Source organism: Bubalus bubalis, chromosome 16 (genome assembly GCF_019923935.1).
Source record: "Bubalus bubalis isolate 160015118507 breed Murrah chromosome 16, NDDB_SH_1, whole genome shotgun sequence".
Lineage (NCBI taxonomy): Eukaryota > Metazoa > Chordata > Mammalia > Artiodactyla > Bovidae > Bubalus > Bubalus bubalis.
Genome location: NC_059172.1, coordinates 5,374,263 through 5,397,259, shown reverse-complemented (window position 1 = coordinate 5,397,259; position 22,997 = coordinate 5,374,263). Strand labels below are relative to the sequence as shown.

General features: G+C 38.7%; 1 protein-coding gene across 1 annotated transcript; it reads left to right on the top strand.

Annotated features, from left to right (window-relative positions):
- Positions 1–3,856: 3,856 nt before the first annotated feature.
- On the top strand, positions 3,857–4,862 carry LOC102392530 (olfactory receptor 8H1-like). The gene has a single exon (XM_025265865.3). It carries the CDS (start codon positions 3,915–3,917, stop codon positions 4,860–4,862), a length of 948 nt encoding a protein of 315 aa, XP_025121650.3. The 5' UTR covers positions 3,857–3,914.
- The last annotated feature ends 18,135 nt before the right edge of the window (positions 4,863–22,997 follow it).

Genomic DNA, 22,997 nt, shown 5'->3' with positions numbered 1-22,997 from the left:
GGTAAAAGACTCACCTGCCAATGCAGGAAACATAAGAGATGAGAATTCGATCTCTAGGTGGGGAAGCTCCCCTAAAGAAGGGCATGGCAACCCACTGCAGCATTCTTGTCTGGAGAATCCTATGGGCAGAGGAGCCGGCAGACTACATTTCATTGCATCACAGAGTCGGACACGACTGAAGTGAGTTAGCACACATGCACACATGTTCAAAAGACCCAAACTCCCAGATGATTTTCAAGGAAAAGTTTTATAGGCAAAATTTGCAGGGAGTTCTACAGGATATGTGACCTTCTTCTGATTGGTTGGTGGTGAGGTCACAGGGTGGTGTTCCAGGGATCTACCTTCTGGTACCAACCACTATGGGGTCTTCATTCTTGTGCTCAGCCTGAAGTTACCATGCTCCACCTGGGTGGGGCCTTAGTTCCTATAGAAGCTCTCCATGACATGCACTGTTATGTGCCTCCCTTGTGGAGGAAGCAGGACACTGGCCCATTACTACACTATTGTTGATTTCCACGTGTGCTAACTGACCTAAATAGTTATTGTTTGAATATGTCCTTTGGAACTCAAGAAAGGTCAAGGAGGATGAAAACCTTCTTTCTACAAATAGGAAACTGGGGACTAGAAATGGCATTTGTACCTGGGAGGGCCCCAAAAGGTCCTGCTGGGTTTTAATCCCTCTTTTCTTTGATAATCCTCAACTTTGTGGGGAACAGGTGTTGGACAAGGAAGGGAATAACATTTTGGATAAAGATGTTAATGATAAACTCAGCAGAGGAGCTCGGTTTTATGAGGACTTCGTAACAACATGACAAAATAAATGGTCATGGTCAAATAAATAAATATTCTGAAAGCAGAATCCTAAACTTTAACAGAATGAGTTTCAACATTGGGATATTACTGAGCAAGAACTTGCTTCTGATAATTTTGCAATCACTATGGTTATTGAGCTGACTTTAGACTGAAAATAATTGAGAGTTTCTCAGTTGGTTTAACTCCCAAAGTTGTCTGTTGTCAAATAAGTTTACACTGGCATTTTAATTTATAATTAAATTAAAATTCCTGTTTTAGCAGCACTATCTTTTGATGAATATAATTGTTCTGCATTAAATGTATAACACATAAAAATGTAGCTTCTTTATCAACACCAATAAATTATTACCTGAAATTCTGGATGTATAGGAAAACTTTCTTGTAAGATTCACTTTTAAATCTACATAAACATTGATTTCATTATCATGAATCAGCAGAAAATTTATAATAATATTGTAATCTGATATTTAGTCTACCCCCTTTTAGAGTCTTCTTCTTCTTGGGCAAATAGTTCTCAATGAAATATTTAATACTTGATGAACTTTTCTGGAGGGACAGAAATTACTTTGTTGACAAAGGATCATATAGGCAAAGCTATGGTTTTTCCAGTAGTCATGTATGAATGTGAGAGTTGGACCATAGAGAAGGCTGAAAACCAAATAATCGATGCTTTTGAACTTGGTGTTGAAGAAGACTCTTAAGAGTCCCTTGGACTGTAAGGAGATCAAACCAGTCCATCCTAAAGGAAATAATTCCTAAATATTCTTGGAAGGACTGATGCTGAAGCTGAAGCACCAATAATTTGGCCACCTAATGTGAAGAGCCTACTCATTAGAAAAGACCCTGATGCTGGGAAAAATTGAAGGCAGGAGAAGGGGATGACAGAGGATAAGATGGTTGGATGGCATCATCGACTCAGTGGATATCAGATGATGGTGAGGGACAGGGAAGCCTGGCATGTTACAGCCCTTGGGGTCACAAAGAATCTATACAACTCAGTGACTGAACTGAACTCTGGAGGAAAGTTGGTCAAGGGGTATCAGTCAATGCATAAGGCATTTAATTATGGGATTTATGAAAGGCTAGTATAAAATTGGTCACATTATATTGTGAAATTTTAGTTATAAAATGCAGATGGATACTGACTATATAGTATGATAAGTATGCAAATATAGAAGAATACAATTAAGCACTCAATGAACAAAAATAGCTCAAACATTCACCAAAATTTGAGTTTATTTTCTCATTTTTGAATTTTGTTATATATTCATTTTATTTTTGTACATGCTATATTTTAGTATGTGATGGTGATCTTTAGAAATCATTTTTTGCCACAAAACACACACATGCATAGAAGAACACAAGGGAATTTTTGGAGATGATGGCTAGGTTTAGAACTTTGAATGTGGTGATGGCATTTGGATATATGCAGATGTCTAAATTTATTAATAAGTATATAGTGAATGTGTATAAATCTTCCTGTATCAATGATGTTTCAGTAAAGCTTAAAAAATCAGTTTTGATCACCTCTAGGAGAATTATCCTTTTCATATTTGGAGATTTCATTTGGTATCTAATGGACATATTTACTCTTAGCATAATGTCACACATATATTTAAATATAAAATATAAATATAAAAGTTCATTGTAAAAATGCATCTTTCCATCCCTGATGGTTACAGTCATAGATTAATCATTTCTCTAGAAATAATTACTCTATCCCCACAGGAATAAATTTAGAACATCACAAAGGAAAACTAAAGCATTGGGCTCTTCATTGTGTGGCTCCTAAGGGAAAATGCAACCAACTTTTCAAAGCTTAGCACAGCTGCATTTAGTCCTTGAATTCTTGTCCTTGGAGACATGCAAAGCAATCTTTGATGGAAATTGGTCCATAAGGATGACCAGATGTTGCATAATCACCAATCCCCAGTATATGAGGTTCCCTGGAGTTATCAGGATGAGAGGCAAGGCATATTCTACTCTGCATTCATGCACAGTTAGATTCCTGGTATTCTTTTTAGACACAACTCCCTGACAAATTTTACATTTGAACAGCAGTTGAACAAAATTTCTACATTGATTTACTTTTCCCACAGAATAAAACAAAATAACTAAATTTTAATAAGAACTTTTCAAAAAATATCATGTTACAGAAATTTTCAGTCTTTGTCATACTGCTAGTCAGATAATATTGGAAATAGTTGTTTTTCCACCAACTCTGACTGCTGGTAAGTATTATTCTGAAAATCAGAAAGTTTTAGTTAGGTTCAAATAAAACAAGGACATTAGAGAAGCATACATGCAGATATCATTTAACCTTACCCTAGGTACTCCCAGGACTTGCGAAAGATAACATTGATGTAGTCAGAGTCTGCAAGGAATGTGTGTATTTTAGAAATATATATATTTTTTAGAAATTTGATATTGAATATCAAGTTACTTTTTTGGAAATTAATGCTAATATGTGGTCTATTATTTTAATACACCATACTGAATTCCAAATGTTGAATTTATATTTCATTAGTATTAAATAATATTGGAAAAAAAATTGTGCATGATGTGTTGAAACAATTTTTTCATCATTATTTTACATCTAACATTTGTTTTTCAGGGTTGCTGAAATTAATTATAAATAGGAATTAGTATTATGGGCATGCGCTCTGTGATCAATCTATCTTCATAGAATTACTGAGACAACATGTACTAGCTCTGACTCTGGATAAATTACCTAAATTCTCTATGTACTTTTTTTCATCTAAAAAGTGTGACTAATATTAATATCTATGGTATAATTTTCTCAGTGGAATTAAAGCTTTAATAAAATGAAACGTTTAAAACACTACAAGGCTATTTCTAATTTTCCAATACAGTAGCTTTTAATATATTACACATAAATGTCAATTTATACACATATCTATATCTAGAAATCAAGTAAAAGATTTTTCTCTTTAGACTTAAGACACCCCTCGATATTATCCTTTTTCAGAAAAAGCTAATATAAATATGCCATGTTGTTCATAGAAACATAAATCTTTTTTGCAGTGATTCCTGCTAAGAATCAACTTTGATTTCTCAACAGTTTGGAGCATTTTAAAACTATGGACAGAAGGAATATCACTCATGTGTCTGACTTCATCCTCATGGGACTGACAGACTCTGAAGAGATCCGGCTGGCCTTCTTCACCCTATTTCTCCTGATGTACCTGATTACTGTGCTGGGCAATGCAGGAATGATGTTGATAATCTGCCTGGATCTCCAGCTTCACACACCCATGTATTTTTTCCTCACCCACCTGTCATTTCTTGACCTCAGTTTCTCAACCGCCGTCACCCCTAAAGCTTTAGACAACTTACTGACTTCCAACAGGTATATTTCATACCTGAACTGCTTCATCCAGATGAATTGTTTTGTCTTTGTGGGGGTCACTGAATGTGTTCTTCTCTCCTCCATGGCCTATGATCGCTATGTAGCCATCTGCAAGCCTCTGCATTACCCAGCTATTATGTCCACTAGACGCTGCTGCTCTCTTGTCTTTGGATCCTTCTTGATTGGCTTCATGGACACCTTTGTCAATGTGCTTTGCTTGAGCAAATTGCATTTCTGTGACTCTAATGTAATCTATCACTTTTTCTGTGATGCACCCCCAGTTTTAGCACTGTCCTGCACTGACACACATGATATTGAAATCACAATATCCATTTTTTCCGGCTTCACCCTACTGGCATCTCTTATCACAATATCTATGTCCTATGCGTCCATCATGTCCACCATCCTGAAAATCACTTCCACTGCAGGGAAGCAAAAAGCCTTCTCTACTTGTGCCTCCCATCTCCTGTCAGTCACCATCTTCTATGGCACTGCGATTTTTACTTATGTAAAACCAAATAAGTCCTACTCTTTGGGAAAGGATCAAGTGGTTTCTGTTTTTTATAGTATTGTCATCCCCATGCTGAATCCACTTATATACAGTCTTCGAAATAAAGAAGTAAAAAATGCTCTCAGCAGAGTCTTACAGAAGAGAAAGTGCTCCAAACAATTAAAGTAACACTGATCCTGAACTTTTAAGCTCCTCTGTTTGTTTGTGTATGTTTTTATTTTTGTCCCTATAGTGTATTTATTTGCTCTTTCTCCAAAAACACATAGAACTATTTATTTATTCTATTCACCCATCCTTTGCTTGAATAAATACAATCTCAGGCCTTTCTAAGAATATGACTTTAGAAATTTACACTGTAATTGGAAACCATGAAACACATTTAAACCATGGTCTCAATATGTATGCTTTTAAGGGCAATTGATTTTCAAAATGAAAAGTAAAGTTGTCAGATTTTAAAGTGTGCTGTAAAAATCCCCATGCATAATCAAACTTTAGAGAATTTTATGATTGAAAAGAGTCCCATTTTGGGAAAAATGATACCAGTTTCAGAAAGCATTTCCTTTACTTGGTGGAGAAGCAAGAGAGCAGAGCGGTTATGATTAATTGGTTCAAAATCAAATGTTCAAGGATTTAGATTCCAAATTTTCTAGTCAATTATATGTAGAATGCTTTTTTAAAAAATCACTGAAACTTTAAGTTTCAAGCTCCTAAATTGCACAGATAAATAACAATTCCAGGTCCAAAGAGTTACTGTAAAGATTAAATCACTTAATTGATGTTAACTTTTTAAGGTTGGATCATGGAAAAAGCAAGAAAGTGCTAGCAAATTATCTATTACTGCTTTATTGACTATGCTAAAGGCCTTTGACTGTGTGGATCCACTCAGCAGTGGCACAGGACTGGAAAAGGTCAGTTTTCATTCCAATCCCAAAGAAAGGCAATGCCAAAGAATGCTCAAACTACTGCACAATTGCACTCATCTCACACGCTAGTAAAGTAATGCTCAAAATTCTCCAAGCCAGGCTTCAGCAATACGTGAACTGTGAACTTCCTGATGTTCAAACTGATTTTAGAAAAGGCAGAGGAACCAGAGATCAAATTGCCAACATCCGCTGGATCATGGAAAAAGCAAAAGAGTTCCAGAAAAACATCTATTTCTGCTTTATTGACTATGCCAAAGCCTTTGACTGTGTGGATCACAATAAACTGTGGACAATTCTGAAAGAGATAGGAATACCAGACCATCTGATCTGCCTCTTGAGAAATCTGTATGCAGGTCAGGAAGCAACAGTTAGAACTGGATATGGAACAACAGACTGGTTTCAAATAAATAACCCTGTGTACGAGACAGCAAAAGAGACAGTGATGTATAGAACAGTCTTATGGACTCTGTGGGAGAGGGAGAGGGTGGGAAGATTTGGGAGAATGGCATTGAAACATGTAAAATATCATGTATGAAATGAGTTGCCAGTCCAGGTTCGATGCACGATACTGGATGCTTGGGGCTGGTGCACTGGGATGACCCAGAGGGATGGAATGGGGAGGGAGGAGGGAGGAGGGTTCAGGATGGGGAACACATGTATACCTGTGGCAGATTCACTTTGATATTTGGCAAAACGAATACAGTTATGTAAAGTCTAAAAATAAAATAAAATTAAAAAAAAAAAAAAAGAAAAGGAGTATGTCAAGGCTGTATATTGTCACCCTGTTTATTTAACTTATATGCAGAGTACATCATGAGAAATGCTGGACTGGAAGAAGTACAAGCTGGAAACAAGATTGCCGGGAGAACAATCAATAACCTCAGGTATGCAGATGACACCACTCTTATGACAGAAAGTGAAGAGCAACTCAAAAGCCTCTTGATGAAAGTGAAAGTGGAGAGTGAAAAAGTTGGCTTAAAGCTCAACATTCAGAAAACAAACATCATGGCATCCGGACCCATCACTTCATGGGAAATAGATGGGGAAACAGTGGAAACAGTGGCTTAGTTTATTTTGGGGGGCTCCAAAATCACTGCAGATGGTGACTGCAACCATGAAATCAAAAAACACTTGATCCTTGGAAGGAAAGTTATGACCAACCTAGACAGCATATTCAAAAGCAGAGACATTACTTTGCCAACAAAGGTCCGTCTAATCAAGGCTATGGTTTTTCCTGTGGTCATGTATGGATGTGAAAGTTGGGCTGTGAAGAAGGCTGAGCTCTGAAGAATTGATGCTTTTGAACTGTGATGTTGGAGAAGACTCTTGAGAGTCCCTTGGACTGCAAGGAGATCCAACCAGTCCATTCTGAAGGAGATCAGCCCTGGGATTTCTTTGGAAGGACTGATGCTAAGCTGAAACTCCAATACTTTGGCCACCTCATGCGAAGAGATGACTCATTGGAAAAGACTCTGATGCTGGGAGGGATTGGGGGCAGGAGGAGAAGGGGACGACAGAGAATGAGACGACTGGATGGCATCACTGAGTCAATGGACATGTGTCTGAGTGAACTCCGGGAGATGGTGATAGACAGGGAGGCCTGGCATGCTGTGATTCGTGGGGTCACAAAGAGTCGGACACGACTGAGCGACTGAACTGAACTGAAAGCCATTGACTGTGTGGATCACAATAAACTGTGGAAAATTATGAAAGGTATGGGAATACCAGACCACTCGGCCTGCCTCTTGAAAAGCCTGTATGCAGGTCAGGAATCAACAGTTAGAACTGGACTTGGAACAACAGACTGGTTCCAAATAGGAAAAGGAGTACGTCAAGGCTGTATATTGTCACCCTGCTTATTTAACTTATATGCAGAGTACATCATGAGAAACGCTGAACTGGAAGAAGCACAAGCTGGAATCGAGATTGCTGGGAGAAATATCAATAATCTTAGATATGCAGATGACACCACCCCTATTGCAGAAAGTGTAGAACTAAAGAGCCTCTTGATGAAAGTGAAAGAGGGGAGTGGAAAAGTCTGGCTCAACATTCAGAAAATGAAGATCATGGCCTCTGGTCCCATCACTTCATGGGAAACAGATGGGGAAACAGTGGAAACAGTGACCTATTTTATTTTTCTTGGCTCCAAAATCACTGCAGATTGTGACTGCAGCCATGAAATCAAAAGACGCTTACTCCTTGGAAGGAAAGTTATGACCAACCTAGACAGCATATTCTGGAGAAGGCAATGGCACCCCACTCCAGTACTCTTGCCTGGACAACCCCATGGATGGAGGAGCCTGGTAGGCTGCAGTCCATGGGATCGCTAAGAGTTGGACACGACTGAGTGACTTCACTTTGACATTTCACTTTCATGCATTGGAGAAGGAAATGTCAACCCACTCCAGTGTTCTTGCCTGGAGAATCCCAGGGGCGGGGGAGCCTGGTGGGCTGACGTCTATGAGGTCGCACAGAGTCAGACACGACTGAAGTGACTTAGCTTAGCTTAGACAGCATATTCAAAAGAAGAGACTTTACTTTGTCAACAAAGGTCCATCTAGTCAAAATTATGTTTTTTCCACTGGTCATGTATGAATGTGAGAGTTGGACTATGAAGAAAACTGAGCGCTGAAGAATTGATATTTTTGAACTGTGGTGTTGGTGAAGACTCGTGAGAGTCCCCTGGACTGCACGGAGATCCAACCAGTCCATTCTAAAGGAGATCAGCCCTGCGTGTTCATTGGAAGGACTAATGTTGAAGCTGAAACTCCAGTATTTGGCCACCTGATGTGAAGGGCTGACTCATTGGAAAATACCCTGATGCTGGGAGGGATTGGGGGCAGGAGGAGAAGGGGACGACAGAGCATTAGATGGTTGGATGGCATCACCGACTTGATGGACTTGAGTTTGGGTAAACTCCGGGAGTTGGTGATGGACAGGGAGGCCTGGCCTGCTGCGATTCATGGGGTTGCAAAGAGTCATACATGACCGAGGGACTGAACTGAATAAATATTGGCCATTATCATCAGAATATTCACATCCCAGTATTTTGAATGCCCAATGCCTTTTTCTTAACAAATATTCATGTGTAGTTTTATGAATTAGCTTTAGTTGATGTAAAGGACAAACACACAGAAAAACTAAAGGAAAATCTAGCATTTCACAGTTTTGCTTTTAGAATGGAATGTGTTAATATTGGAGATATTTGAAAATTTTAAGGAAATAGAAATGCCTAAGAAGTTATTCAGGGTTTTGTATGTGTTGTTCTAGATTGATAGTTTTTTTTTTATTTATTTATTTTAATTTGAGGCTAATTGCTTTACAGCATTTTGGTGGGTTTTGCCATAATGTGACATGAATCAGCCATGGGTGTACATGTGTCCCTCATCTAATCCCCCATCTAAACCCCCCTCCCAATCCCATCCTTCAGGGTTGTCCCAGTGCACCAGCTTTGAGTGCCCTGTTGCATGCATTGAATTTGGACTGGTGCTCTATTTCACATATGGTAATATACATGTTTCAATGCTAGTCTCTCAAATCATCCCACGCTCACCTTCTCCCACAGAGTTCAAAAGTCTGTTCTTTACATCTATGTCTCTTTTGCTGTCTCACATATAGGGTCATTGTTACCATCTTCCTAAATTCCATATAATGTGTTAATATACTTTGTTGGTGCTTTTCTTTCTGACTTATTTCACTCTGTATAAAAGGTTCAAGTTTCATCCACCCCATTAGAACTGAGGTAAAAAAAATGCGTAAAAACTGCATTATTTTTAATAGCTTAGTAATATTTCATTGTATATATGTGCCACAGCTTTCTTATCCAGTTGTCTGCCAATGGACACCTAGGTTGCTTTCAAGTCTTAGCTATTATAAGCAGATGGATAGTTTTAAATATATATATATATGTGTGTGTGTGTGTGTGTGTGTGTGTGTGTGTGTGTGTGTGTGTTTGTGTGTGTGTATTAGGTATATGAACAATAGTCCTATCATTTCCTGTGTGCTTTTTGGAGGTTTTCTGTGTATACTTACAAGTTTAATCTTTGATTATTCCTTTATCATTGAAATCTAAAAGGACTGTGTTTGGTTCATGGGAGGATCTAGATTCTTATTTTGCAGTGTTTTGCACATAAATATTTGTAAATTTATTGTTAAAATTCTGCATGCAGTGTTATCACTTTTATGGCTCCCGGAATATATCAATTCTATTTTATTAATATTTATTTATTTTTTATTGATGTATAATTGTTTTCCAATGCTGTGTCAGTTTCTGCTGTACAAGAAAGTGAATCAGCTATAAGTATACATATTTTCCTTCACTGTTGGATTGGTGTCCCATTCCCAACTGAAAATATTTAATAAGGCTACCTTTCTGTTACAGGTCAATAAGCTTCAGTAAATGCATATTTGTTGAAATCCTGTGTATTTTAAAACATTACTGCCTTTCTGCTAATTTCTTTAGGTTTGATATGATGGGAGAGGGAGAGGGTGGGATGATTTGGGAGAATGGCATTGAAGCATGTATAATATCATATATGAAACAAATCACCAGTCCAAGTACAATGCATGATACAGGATGCTTGGGGCTAGTGCACTGGGACGACCCAGAGGGATGGTATGGGGAGGGATCAGGGAGTGGGGTTCAGGATGGGGAACACCTGTATACCCGTGGTGGATTCAGGTCGATGTATGGCAAAACCAATACAATATTGTAAAGTAATTAACCTCCAATTAAAATAAATAAAATAAAATAATAAAATAAAATAAATAAATTCTTAATCTAAATGCTTGGTTCACCTAATCATTTTTTTAAAAACAGAGAAAAATTATAAAGCTACCAGTTTGCAATGAATTCAGAAGCTCTGGTAACCCATAACCTTTAATCACTAGAATACTAAAATTTCTTATATTTTAAAGCTTTTCTTATACATAACCTTGAATTGCAATTTTAATTTTCTCTATTGAAATCTTATTTTAGAAAGTATTTTTTATTTTCTAGGTATTTCATATTTCTTGTTTAAGCTTTGGAAACTACATAGATCATTTTATTCAAACATCAGTGGTTATAAAAAATTTATTTGAAATTTAGATTGCTCTCTATGTAAAACAATCTTTGACTTTTGTAAATATTTTTAAATGTTAAGAATAAAATGCATAAGCATAAACTATCTATTAGGAGATAATGTAAATTATTTGTATTAATTAAAAACTCTCAATAAATTCAAATGTTTTAAATGTGCATTGTTTCACCTACCTAATTTATTTTAATTATTTTCCATTTTTACAAATTCTACTTGAGATTATTATGACTTATTTTTGCTCTGATGTCCATGTTTTCTAGACTCTATATTTACAGCAATTGCTATTTATTTTTGCTTGCATTTGTTCAATAATATACTTTTTGACTCCTCTCTCATCTTTCAGAAGCATAATGCTTTTTCTTATATTTCTGGGCATTTTTCATTTTTCTAGTCTTTTACAAGCTATGTTTATACCTTTTTTCAAGATAAAGGTGATGCATTTATGCAGTGGAGTACAGAACTCATAAAAAATAGCTGGGTTTAATTTTTATTCACTATAATGTGCTTCCCTAAGATCAAAGAGTTGATAATTTTTTTAATGTGTGTGTGTGTGTGTGTGTGTGTGTGTGTCTATGCGTGTGTGTAGAGACATGAAGTATTTTAGCATAGCACAATTCCTAAGCCATTTTGGAGGTATATTTAGAGATTCTCATTTCTCCAAATCAGGCAGAAAAACTTCATTAATTCCATAGTATTAAAAATAAAACTCGGTTTTGCTTTTATTTTTCCTTGAAAAGAGACTTGAACATCAACCTAGTTTAGTGTACTCTTTCCAGCATTGCTACAAAATGACCTCTGGAAAAGATGAAATCCCCACTGCTGCCTTCACTGTGCATGAATCTTGAGAAGGAATGAAACAAATTGAGTGGTCAAAACATTTATTGAAAGGAACCAAAGATTAATTTCATGAAGTTCTTTTAGGAGAAAATACATGTATTTAAAATATTTGTCTTTTTCTTCAACAAGGTTGTAAGCTCTTTGAGAAAAATTTGTTTAGTCATAGTTTTGCTCTCCACAGCATGGAACAAATGTGTCATATATGCGGTAGATAAGTAAATGCTTTATTTGCTTTTTTGGCTTGTGGAAACATAGTGATGAATTCATTAAGGTTAAGAATTCTATCTTATTCATGTTTATATCTTGCCTGGTATTTAGACAATCTTGTGCATATCAGCACTCAAAAAACATTAGGAAGGTGGGAGGGGAGGTTCAGGATTGGGAACACGTGTACACCCGTGTGGATTCATGTTGATGTATGGCAAAACCAATACAATATTGTAAAGTAATCAGCCTCTAATTAAAATAAATAAATTTAAATTAAAAAAGCCTTAATTGAAAATTCTATTTCTAGAATTCTTTCAAAAACATTGCTTACTTTTATAGTAAAAATAGCATAGTGATTAATAGATTTCTTTCCAAATGATTGTTTTCTTTAATGGTTAGGATAAGGAAATGTATAGGATAAATGTATGTAGATTTATACTTTGCTGATGTGTTTTGTAATGACCACAGTCAACTGGTTAGGCCTTCTGACATATCTTACATACATCACAAACCAACCTTCTGCAGAAATAAACAGTTTTCAGTCTTGGGACTAGCTGAAGACAATTCATGTGAAGGGATATGTGTGTGCACAATGTATACATTTGGTTTTAAAATTTTAACTTTCTCCTCTGATCTACATTACTGATATCTGACTCCTGAAAACTTCACTTTACAATGTGATTTTACATTATAAACTATTGCAAGTGACAGCTGATGAGATATACTTTGTATTATTTGGGGACTTATAGAGCTATTTCAAATCCTGACAGATGATGCTGGAAAAGTGCTGCACTTAATATGCCAGCAAATTTAGAAAACTTAGCAGTGGCCACAGGACTGGAAAAGGTCAGTTTTCATTCCAATCCCAAAGAAAGGCAATGCCAAAGAATGCTCAAACTACTGCACAATTGCACTCATCTCACACGCTAGTAAAGTAATGTTCAAAATTCTCCAAGTCGGAATTCAGCAATACGTGAACTGTGAACTTCCTGATGTTCAAACTGGTTTTAGAAAAGGCAGAGGAACCAGAGATCAAATTGCCAACATCCGCTGGATCATGGAAAAAGGAAAAGAGTTTCAAAAATACATCTATTTCTACTTTATTGATTATGCCAAAGCCTTTGACTGTGTGAATCACAATAAACTGTGGAACATTCTGAAAGAGATGGGAATAGCAGACCACCTGACCTTCCTCTTGAGAAGTGTGTATGCAGGTCAAGAAGCAACAGTTAGAACTGCACATGGAACAACAGAATGGCTCCAAATAGGAAAAGGATTACATCAAGGCGGTATATTGTCATCCTGCTTATTTATCTTATATGCAGAGTACATCATGAGAAACGCTGGGCTGGAAGAAGCACAAGCTGGAATCAAGATTGCTGGGAGAAATATCAATAACCTCAGATATGCAAATGACACCACCCTTAAGGCAGAAAGTGAAGAGGAACTAAAAAGCCTCTTGATGAAAGTGAAAGTAGAGAGTGGAAAAGCTGGCTTAAAGCTCAACATTCAGAAAACTAAGATCACGGCATCTGGTCCCATCACTTCATGGGAAATAGATGGGGAAACAGTGTCAAACTTTATTTTTCTCGGCTCCAAAATCACTGTAGATGGTGATTGCAGCCATGAAGTTAAAAGATGCTTACTCCTTGGAAGGAAAGTTATGACCAACCTAGATAGCACATTGAAAAGCAGAGACATTACTTTGCCAACAAAGGTCCATCTAGTCAAGGCTATTGTTTTTCCAGTGGTCATGTATGGATGTGAGAGTTGGACTGTGAAGAAAACTGAGCATCGAAGAATTGATGCCTTTGAACTGTGGTATTGGAGAAGACCCTTGAGAGTCCCTTGGACTGCAAGGAGATCCAACCAGTCCATTCTAAAGGAGTTCAGTCCTGGGTGTTCTTTGGAAGGACTGATGCTAAAGCTGAAACTCCTATATTTTGGCCACCTAATGCGAAGAGTTGACTCATTGGAAAAGACTCTGATGCTGGGAGGGATTGGAGGCAGGAGGAGAAGGCGACGACAGCGGATGAGATGGCTGGATGACATCACTGACTCGATGGACGTGAGTTTAGGTGAACTCCGGGAGTTGGTGATGGACAGGGAGACGTGGAGTGCTACAGTTTATGGGGTTGCAAAAAGTCAGACATGACTGAGTTACTGAACTGAACTGAACTGAAGGCTGTCTTAGCAACTCATCACTCATTCCCTTCTTAAACCTACATACATTTTTCATTCTATGCACAATATCTGATTCAGATGATTGCTTTCATTATATTTCACCACCATCTTGGAAAGTTATTAAAGTGATATTTCCTTTTCTTTCCCTCTATCAAAGCTTTTCATTTATTCACTATAACTATAATGCTTAAATTTTTTATAGTTGTGTGAAAAATGTCAGCTGCTGAAATTTATTTATATTTACCTATATTTTCCTCAGTTCTTATTGTATGTATTATGTGCACTTGCACTGTGTATGTGTTCTGTAGATCATTTCAGGCCTTTATATTTATTTAGTATTAATAAAATCACATATCAATTGTTGTTTTTTTTTTTGTTTTAATGTTTCCTAGTTAATCTCTCTCTAAGAGCAGAAACATACCACACTTTTCCAGTTAATCATAAAATGTAGAAATATATTTTACTTGTTGAGTTATGATTAAATGTCCCTATGCATACATATTTTGATATACACCTCAAACTTATCCTTCATGACCTCTCATCATTCTCTCTTTGAACTGCTCTATCTGTACCATCCCTCAAAACCTCTAATTCATATCTTTCCATAGTGGGTTAAGCAGGTATTACTAAGTCCTAGAAAAAGAACAGTAAATTCAACCTGAAAGGGAACAGAATTTTCAAAGCCAATAGATGCTTCCTATGCTCAAGGATTATCTAGTTATTTAAAAATAAAATAAAATAAAACAGTAGACACAGAAGATATTCTGGAAATTGAGTAGAAGTTATCCTTTTGTAGGAGGCATTTACATTTAAAGGGAAATGTCCATGTAGCTCAGACGGTAAAGAATCTGCCTGAAATGCAGGAGACTTAGGTTCAATCCCTGGGTAGGGAAGATCCCTTGGAGAAGGAAATTGCAACCCACTCAAGTATTCTTGCCTGGAGAATCCCCACGAACAGAGGAGCTTGGTGGACTACAATCCAGTCCATGAAGTCACAAAGTGTTGGGTACTGAGTGACTAACACTGCTACTCTCCATTTGGAAGGATGTCTCCCTCTCTGGTCTTCCCTGCTGGCTCAGTGAGTAAAGAATCTGCCTGCAATGCAGAGGACCTGGTTTTGATCCCTAGGTTGGGAAGATCCCCTGCAGAGGGAATGGCTACCCTCTCCAGTATTCTTGCCTAGAGAACTCCAAGGACAGAGGAGCCTAGAGGGCTACAGTCCATAAGGTCACAAAGATTCAGAGAGTCCGACATGACTGAGTGACTATCACTTTCACTTTGCCTCCCTTTCTATACCAGGAGAAAGATGGCTAAATCTCCATTCGGTGAAGAAGGAATGAAGTTGAGTCTGCATTAACAACTGCACTCTTGGTTACTATTCCTTCCCTGACTCCCACCCTCCCACATCTTCTTTCACCTTTAGCTGGAGATGGTATTTAAGGTAGTGGCTTGGACACTTTTTGGAGAATTACTCAGTTTTCTTGGGTGTCTCCATGTATAAAGGGGGTATACATATTACTACATTTCTATTTGTTTTTATCCTGGTCATATGCCTTTCATTACAAGAAGGTGGATTTCAGCCAAAAATCGGAAAGGACAGAGTGAAAATTATTTTTTGTTTCCCACAAATCTCATAAAGAAGGTGAAAAATGAAACAAATTAGATAACAATTAATGAATTAGAAAACAAAAAAAGATAATTTCATAGTGCACTAAGCGCAGGCGGCTGCAACCGGCTCGCTAAGTGCGGCCGAGAGGAGCTACCCCACGTCTGAGGTCAGGGGCAGAAGCCGGGAGGACCCCATGACTGAAGGGCAGTGGCCAAGAGGCGTTACCCCATGTCCGAGATAAGGGGCAGCGGCCAAGAGTGCCAGGCTGCGATGGTGCAGGAATGGCCTAGAGGAGCTACCCCACATCCAAGGTCGGGGGGGCGGCCAGGAGGATCAACCCCACGTCCAAGGAGCCGTGGCTGTGTGGGCATAGGAGGGCCTAGAGGAGCTATCCCAAGTTGAAGGTCAGGAAGGGTGGCAGTGAGGAGATACCCCTCGTCCAAGGTAAGGAGCAGCGGCTGTGCTTTGCTGGAGCTGCCTCGAAGAGATACCCTACACACAAGGTAAGAGAAACCCAAGTAAGATGGTAGGTGTTGCAAGAGGGCACCAGAGGGCAGACATACTGAAACCATACTCACAGAAAACTAGTCAATCTAATCACACTAGGACCACAGCCTTGTCTAAATCAATGAAACTAAGCCATGCCCGTGGGGCAACCCAAGATGGTCGGGTCATGGTGGAGAGATCTAACAGAATGTGGTCCACTGGAGAAGGGAATGGCAAACCACTTCAGTATTCTTGCCTTGAGAAATCCATGAACAGTATGAAAAGGCAAAATGATAGGATACTGAAAGAGAAACTCCCCAGGTCAGTAGGTGCCCAATATGCTACTGGAGACCAGTGGAGAAATAGCTCCAGAAAGAATTAAGGGATGGAGTCAAAGCAAAAAGAATACCCAGCTGTGGATGTGACTGGTGATAGAAGCAAGGTCTGATGCTGTAAAGAGCAATATGCATAAGAACCTGGAATGTCAGGTCCATGAATCAAGGCAAACTGGAAGTGGTCAAACAAGAGATGGCAAGAGTGAATGTCGACATTCTAGGAATCAGCAAACTAAAATGGACTGGAATGGGTGAATTTAATTCAGAGGACTATTATATCTACTACTGCAGGCAGGAATCCCTCAGAAGAAATGGAGTAGTCACCATGGTCAACAAAAGAGTCTGAAATGCAGTTATTGGATGCAATCTCAAAAATGACAGAATGATCTCTGTTCATTTCCAAGACAAACCATTCAATATCACAGTAATCCAAGTTTATGCCCCAACCAGTAATGCTGAAGAAGCTGAAGTTGAATGGCTCTATGAAGACCTACAAGACCTTTTAGAACAAACATCCAAAAAAGATATCCCTTTCAATATAGGGGACTGGAATACAAAAGTAAGAAGTCAAGAAACACCTGGAATAACAGGCAAATTTGGCCTTGGAATACGGAATGAAGCAGGACAAAGACTAATAGAGTTTTGCCAAGAAAATGCACTAGTCATATCAAACACCCTCTTCCATCAACACAAGAGAAGACTCTACACATGGGCATCACCAGATGGTCAAGCCTGAAATCAGATTGATTATATTCTTTGCAGCCAAAGATGGAGAAGCTCTATAAAGTCAGAAAAAAAAAAAAAAAGTCCAGGAGCTGACTGGGGCTCAGATCATGAACTCCTTATTGCCAAATTCAGGCTTAAATTGAAGAAAGTAGGGAAAATCACTAGACCATTCAGGTATGACCTAAATCAAATCCCTTATGATTATACAGTGGAAGTGAGAAATAGATTTAAGGGCCTAGATCTGATAGATAGAGTGCCTGATGAACTATGGAATGAGGTTTATGACATTGCACAGGACACAGGGATCAAGACCATCCCCATGGAAAAGAAATGAAAAAAAGCAAAATGGCTGCCTGGGGAGGCCTTACAAATAGCTGTGAAAAGAAGAAAAGTGAAAAGCAAAGGAGAAAAGGAAAGATATAAGCATCTGAATGCAGAGTTCCAAAGAATAGCAAGACAAGATAAGAAAGCCTTCCTCAGTGATCAATGCAAAGAAATAGAGGGAAACAACAGAATGGGAAATATTAGAGATCTCTTCAAGAAAATTAGAGATACCAAAGGAACATTTCATGCAAAGATGGGCTCGATAAAGGACAGAAATAGTATGGACCTAACAGAAGCATAAGATATCAAGAAGAGATGGCAAGAATACACAGAAGAACTGTACAAAAAAGATCTTCATGACCCAGATAATCACAATGGTGTGATCACTGACCTAGAGCCAGACATCCTGGAGTGTGAAGTCAAGTGGGCCTTAGAAAGCATCACTATGGACAAAGCTAGTGCAGGTGCAGGAATTCCAGTTGAGCTATTCCAAATCCTGAAAGATGATGCTGTGAAAGAGCTGCACTCAATATGATATGCCAGCAAATTTGGAAAACTCAGCAGTGGCCACAGGACTGGAAAAGGTCAGTTTTCATTCCGATCCCAAAGAAAGGCAATGCCAAAGAATGCTCAAACTACCGCACAATTGCACTCATTTCATATGCTAGTAAAGTACTGCTCAAAATTCTCCAAGCCAGGTTTCAACAATATGTGAATTGTGAGCTTCCTGATGTTCAAGCTGGTTTTAGAAAAGGAACCAGAGATCAAATTTCCAACATCCGCTGGATCATGGAAAAAGCAAGAGAGTTCCAGAAAAACATCTATTTCTGCTTTACTGACTATGCCAAAGCCTTTGACTGTGTGGATCACAATAAACTGTGGAAAATTCTGAAAGAGATGGGAATACCAGACCCCCTGACCTGCCTCTTGAGAAATCTGTATGCAGGTCAAGAAGTAACAGTTAGAACTGGACATGGAACAAGAGACTGGTTTCAAATAGGAAAAGGAGTATGTCAAGGCTGTATATTGTCACCCTGTTTATTTAACTTATATGCAAAGTACACCATGAGAAATGCTGGGCTGGAAGAAGCACAAGCTGGAATCAAGATTGCCGGGAGAAACATCAATAACCTCAGATATGCAGATGACAACACCCTTATGGCAGAAAGTGAAGAGAAACTAAAAAACCTCTTGAAGAAAGTGAAGTGGAGAGTGAAAAATTTGGCTTAAAGCTCAACATTCCGAAAACAAAGATCATGGCATCCAGTCCCATCACTGCATTGGGAATAGATGTGGAAACAGTGGAAACAGTGTCAGAGTTTTTATTTTTTGGGGCTCCAAAATCACTGTAGATGGTGACTGCATCCATGAAATTAAAAGACAGCCACTCCTTGGAAGGAAAGTTATATCCAACCTAGATAGCACATTCAAAAGCAAAGACATTACTTGCCAACAAAGGTTCATCTAGTCAAGGCTATGGTTTTTCCTGTGGTCATGTATGGATGTGAGAGTTGGACTGTGAAGAAGGCTGAGCACCGAAGAATTGATGCTTTTGAACTGCGGTGTTGGAGAAGACTCTTGAGAGTCCTTGGACTGCAAGGACATCCATTCAGTCCATTCTGAAAGAGATCAGCCCTGGGATTTCTTTGGAAGGAATGATGCTAAAGCTGAAACTCCAGTACTTTGGCCACCTCATGCGAAGAGTTGACTCATCGGAAAAGACTCTGATGCTGGGAGGGATTGGGGGCAGGAGGAGAAGGGGACGACAGAGGATGAGATGGCTGGATGGCATCACTGACTCAATGGACGTGAGTCTGGGTGAACTCTGGGAGTTGGTGACTGACAGGGAGCCCTGGCGTGCTGCGATTCATGGGGTCACCAGGAGTTGGACACGACTGAGTGACTGAACTGAACTGAACTGTGGGAAACCTGGATTCAATCCCTGGGTCAGGAAGATACCCTGGAGAAGGAATTGACAACCCACTCCAGCATTCTTGCCTGGAGAATCCCATGGACAGAGAAGCCTGGCAGACCATGGGGTGGCAAAGAATCAGACACAACTGAGCACCTACATCATGTGATGATGATGTGATCATTTGTATCACTGTAGACCCCCTGTGTCGGTTTCTGAATTTTACATAACTGGAATCAAACTGTATATATTCTTCCATGCATTGTGTTTAGTGAACTCTAATTGTCTGGTTATTGTGTGGATTATTGTCTTAGTTTGCTTGGACTGCTATAGTAAAAATATCATAAACAATACCTTTTTTTTTTTTTTTCCCCTGAGAGGTTAGTGGAACTCAGCTTTTGTTCAGTGATTTGGAAGACAAGGGTGATTCATGGTAATGCAAATTTGGATCTTGACAAGATGGAACAGGTCATCACAACACTAAATCTGTAAATAAATGGGGAGTTAAAGTGACAGCAAAGATAAAGAGAGGATAAATAACCTATTGGGCTTCCCTGGTGACTCAGCAGTAAAAATTCTACCTGAAATGCAGGAGCTGTCGGAGACTCAGGTTTGACACCTGGAGAATTCATGGACAGACGACCCTGGCTGGCTATATTCCATAGGGTAGCAAAGAGTTGGACAAAACTGAAGAGACTTAGCACACATGGAAATTACCAATTCATATATATATATATATATATATATATATATATATATATATATATATATATGTATCACCAGATGAAAGCAAAGAACTACACATCATAGTGAGGAATAAAAGTAGTCTGGGAAGGGGGATTATCATTTGCAAGATTAACAATGGTGACCACTCCTGTAGTAACTCTCTACCTTGGCTAAAAGAATTCATTGTTCTACACAGAATTCTTATCTCAGAAATGTAACAAATAATGTCAGTCTTATACCCATCTTGTCACTACTCAGGTTTGAGAGTATTTAAAGTTCCTATCTATAACAAATTTCAGTTCAGTTTAGTCACTCAGTCTTGTCCAACTCTTTGCAACCCCATGGACTGCAGCATGACAGGCCTCCCTGTCCATCACCAAATCCTGGAGTTGACCAAAACTCATGGCCATTGAGTTGGTGATGCCACCCAATCATCTCATCCTCTGTCGTCCCCTTTCCTCCTGCCCTCAATCTTTCCCAGCATCAGGGTCTTTTCCAATGAGTCAACTTTTCACATCTGGTGGCCAAAGTATTGGAGTTTCAGCTTCAACACCAGTCCTTCCAATGAACACCCAGGACTGATCTCCTTTAGGATGGACTGGTTGGGTCTCCTTGCAGTCTAAGGGACTCTCAAGAGTCTTGTCCAACACCACAGTTCAAAAGCATCAATTCCTGTATCCTGCATTGAACCTGGACTGGCGATTCATTTCTTATATAATATTATGCATGTTTTAATGCCAGCACGGGGATGACCCAGAGGGATGGTATAGGGAGGGAGGTGGGAGGGGGGTTCAGGATGGGGAACATGTGTACACCCGTGGCGGATGCATGTTGATGTATGGCAAAGCCAATACAATATTCTAAAGTAAAAAAATAATAAATAAATAAATATATTTTTTTAAAGCATCAATTCTTCAGTGCTCAGCTTTCTTTACAGTCCAACTCTCAAAATCATACATGACCACTGGAAAAAACCATAGCCTTGACCATGTCCAAGGTCAGGGGTGGTGACCAGGAGGAGCTACCCCCCACCCGAGGCCAGGGGCAGCAGCCGGGAGGAGCTTCCCCACGCCTGAGGTCAGGGGCAGTGACTGAGAGGAGCAACCCCATGTCCAAGGAGCAGTAGCTGCGCAGGCACAGGAGAGCCAAGAGGAGCTACTTCACGTTCAAGGTTAGGAAGGGTGGCTGTGAGGGGATACCCCTCATCCAAGGTAAGAGAAACCCAAGTAAGATGTTAGGTGTTGCGAGAGGCATCAGAGGGCAGACACGCTGAAACCATACTCACAGAAAACTAGTCAATCTAATCACACTAGGACTACAGCCTTGTCTAACTCAATGAAACTAAGCCATGCGGTGTGGGGCCACCCAAGATGGGCGGGTCAAGGTGGAGAGGTCTGACACAATGTGGTCCACATTGTTTCAGAAGGGAATGGCAAACCACTTCAGTGTTCTTGCCTTAGGAACCCATGAACAGTATGAAAAGGCAAAATGATAGGATACTGAAAGAGGAACTCCCCAGATCAGTAGGTGCCCAAATTGCTACTGGATATAGTTCAATTAATTCAATATAGGTCAGTTTATATAATAAATAGTTCAATTATCTTCCTTACAGATTTATAATGTCCAGAAGTTATAAAACAAAAAATCTAATCAACAGAGATAGAATCATTCTTAATGGAGAGTTTGAGTGAGTGAATGAATGAAGTCGCTCAGTCGTGTCTGACTCTTTGTGACTCCGTGGACTGTAGCCCCACCAGGCTCCTCCGTCCATGGGATTCTCCAGGCAAGAGTACTGGAGTGGGTTGCCATTTATTTCTCCAGAGGATCTTCCCTACCCAGGGGCTGAACCCAGGTCTCCCGCATTGTAGGCAGACGCTTTACTGTCTGAGCCACCAGGGAAGTCTTAAGAGCTAAGATCTTAAGAGCCTCCAAATTTAAAGAGATATTAGAATTTATTGTTTTTTTATGTAAAACTTACAAAATAGAGTATTAGCAAATAATCTGAATTTTAAATCTATTCTTAACCAGAGCATAACAAAAGAAATCTGTGTGCTTGATCTACTGAAATGCAGATAACAATATATTGACTATATTTCCAGTATCTAAGCTGTTCCTAGAGGTTGAATGAAGTACCCTGAGAAGTTAGCTACTTTAATTTTGTGATACTTCCAAGATGGCATATGAGTTAGTCACTATAATAAGATAATCTTTGTACACAAACAGCAGTCAACCCTACATGTATGCGAGTCACTTTGCCAGATAAATAAAGGCAAATGGTAACAGTACTTGTCTTAAAAGATCTGTTTGGTGTCTTCATGGTAAAGGAGATAAATGAAGAAAAAATTAACATTAGAAGTGATTAGTTCAATAATAAAGATTTTAATGGAGTAATTCATTGTGTTCTAGAATCAGTATATGGATCAAAGAATAATAACATTTAACAAGAGCTTGAAGGAAAACTAAGTATTTTCTACAAGGACAAGGGTAAAGAGTACTTTCAGATAGAGTGAACATGCAGAGACAAAAGGCTTTCAAGAGAAATCAAATAAATCCATAGGTATATTTTCAAGGATGAATTTTCTACAAGGATCAATTTTTTATAGTACAAAAGAAAACATTTTAAATAAAATGTTTTTATTTTATTAGCAACCAGTCAAATAAACTGAAAGTCCCCATAATAGGCTAAGAAGCATGAATACCCTTGAATGCTACAAGGTAGCAAATCTCTGAATTTTTCTGGAATGTATGTGCTACACCCAAATTATGAAGATGGATTAGATCCAACAATTTATGTTAATTTGTCAAAGAAATAATTTGCAAGGCTTAAATCTATACCTTCGGTCTTTGGGAGGAAAATACAGTAATTAGGGAATCAGAATTTATGTAAATAACAGGAGTACTCTTTCCAGAGCACTTGAATTTCTCTGGTGTATTGGTACAGAATCCACTTGCA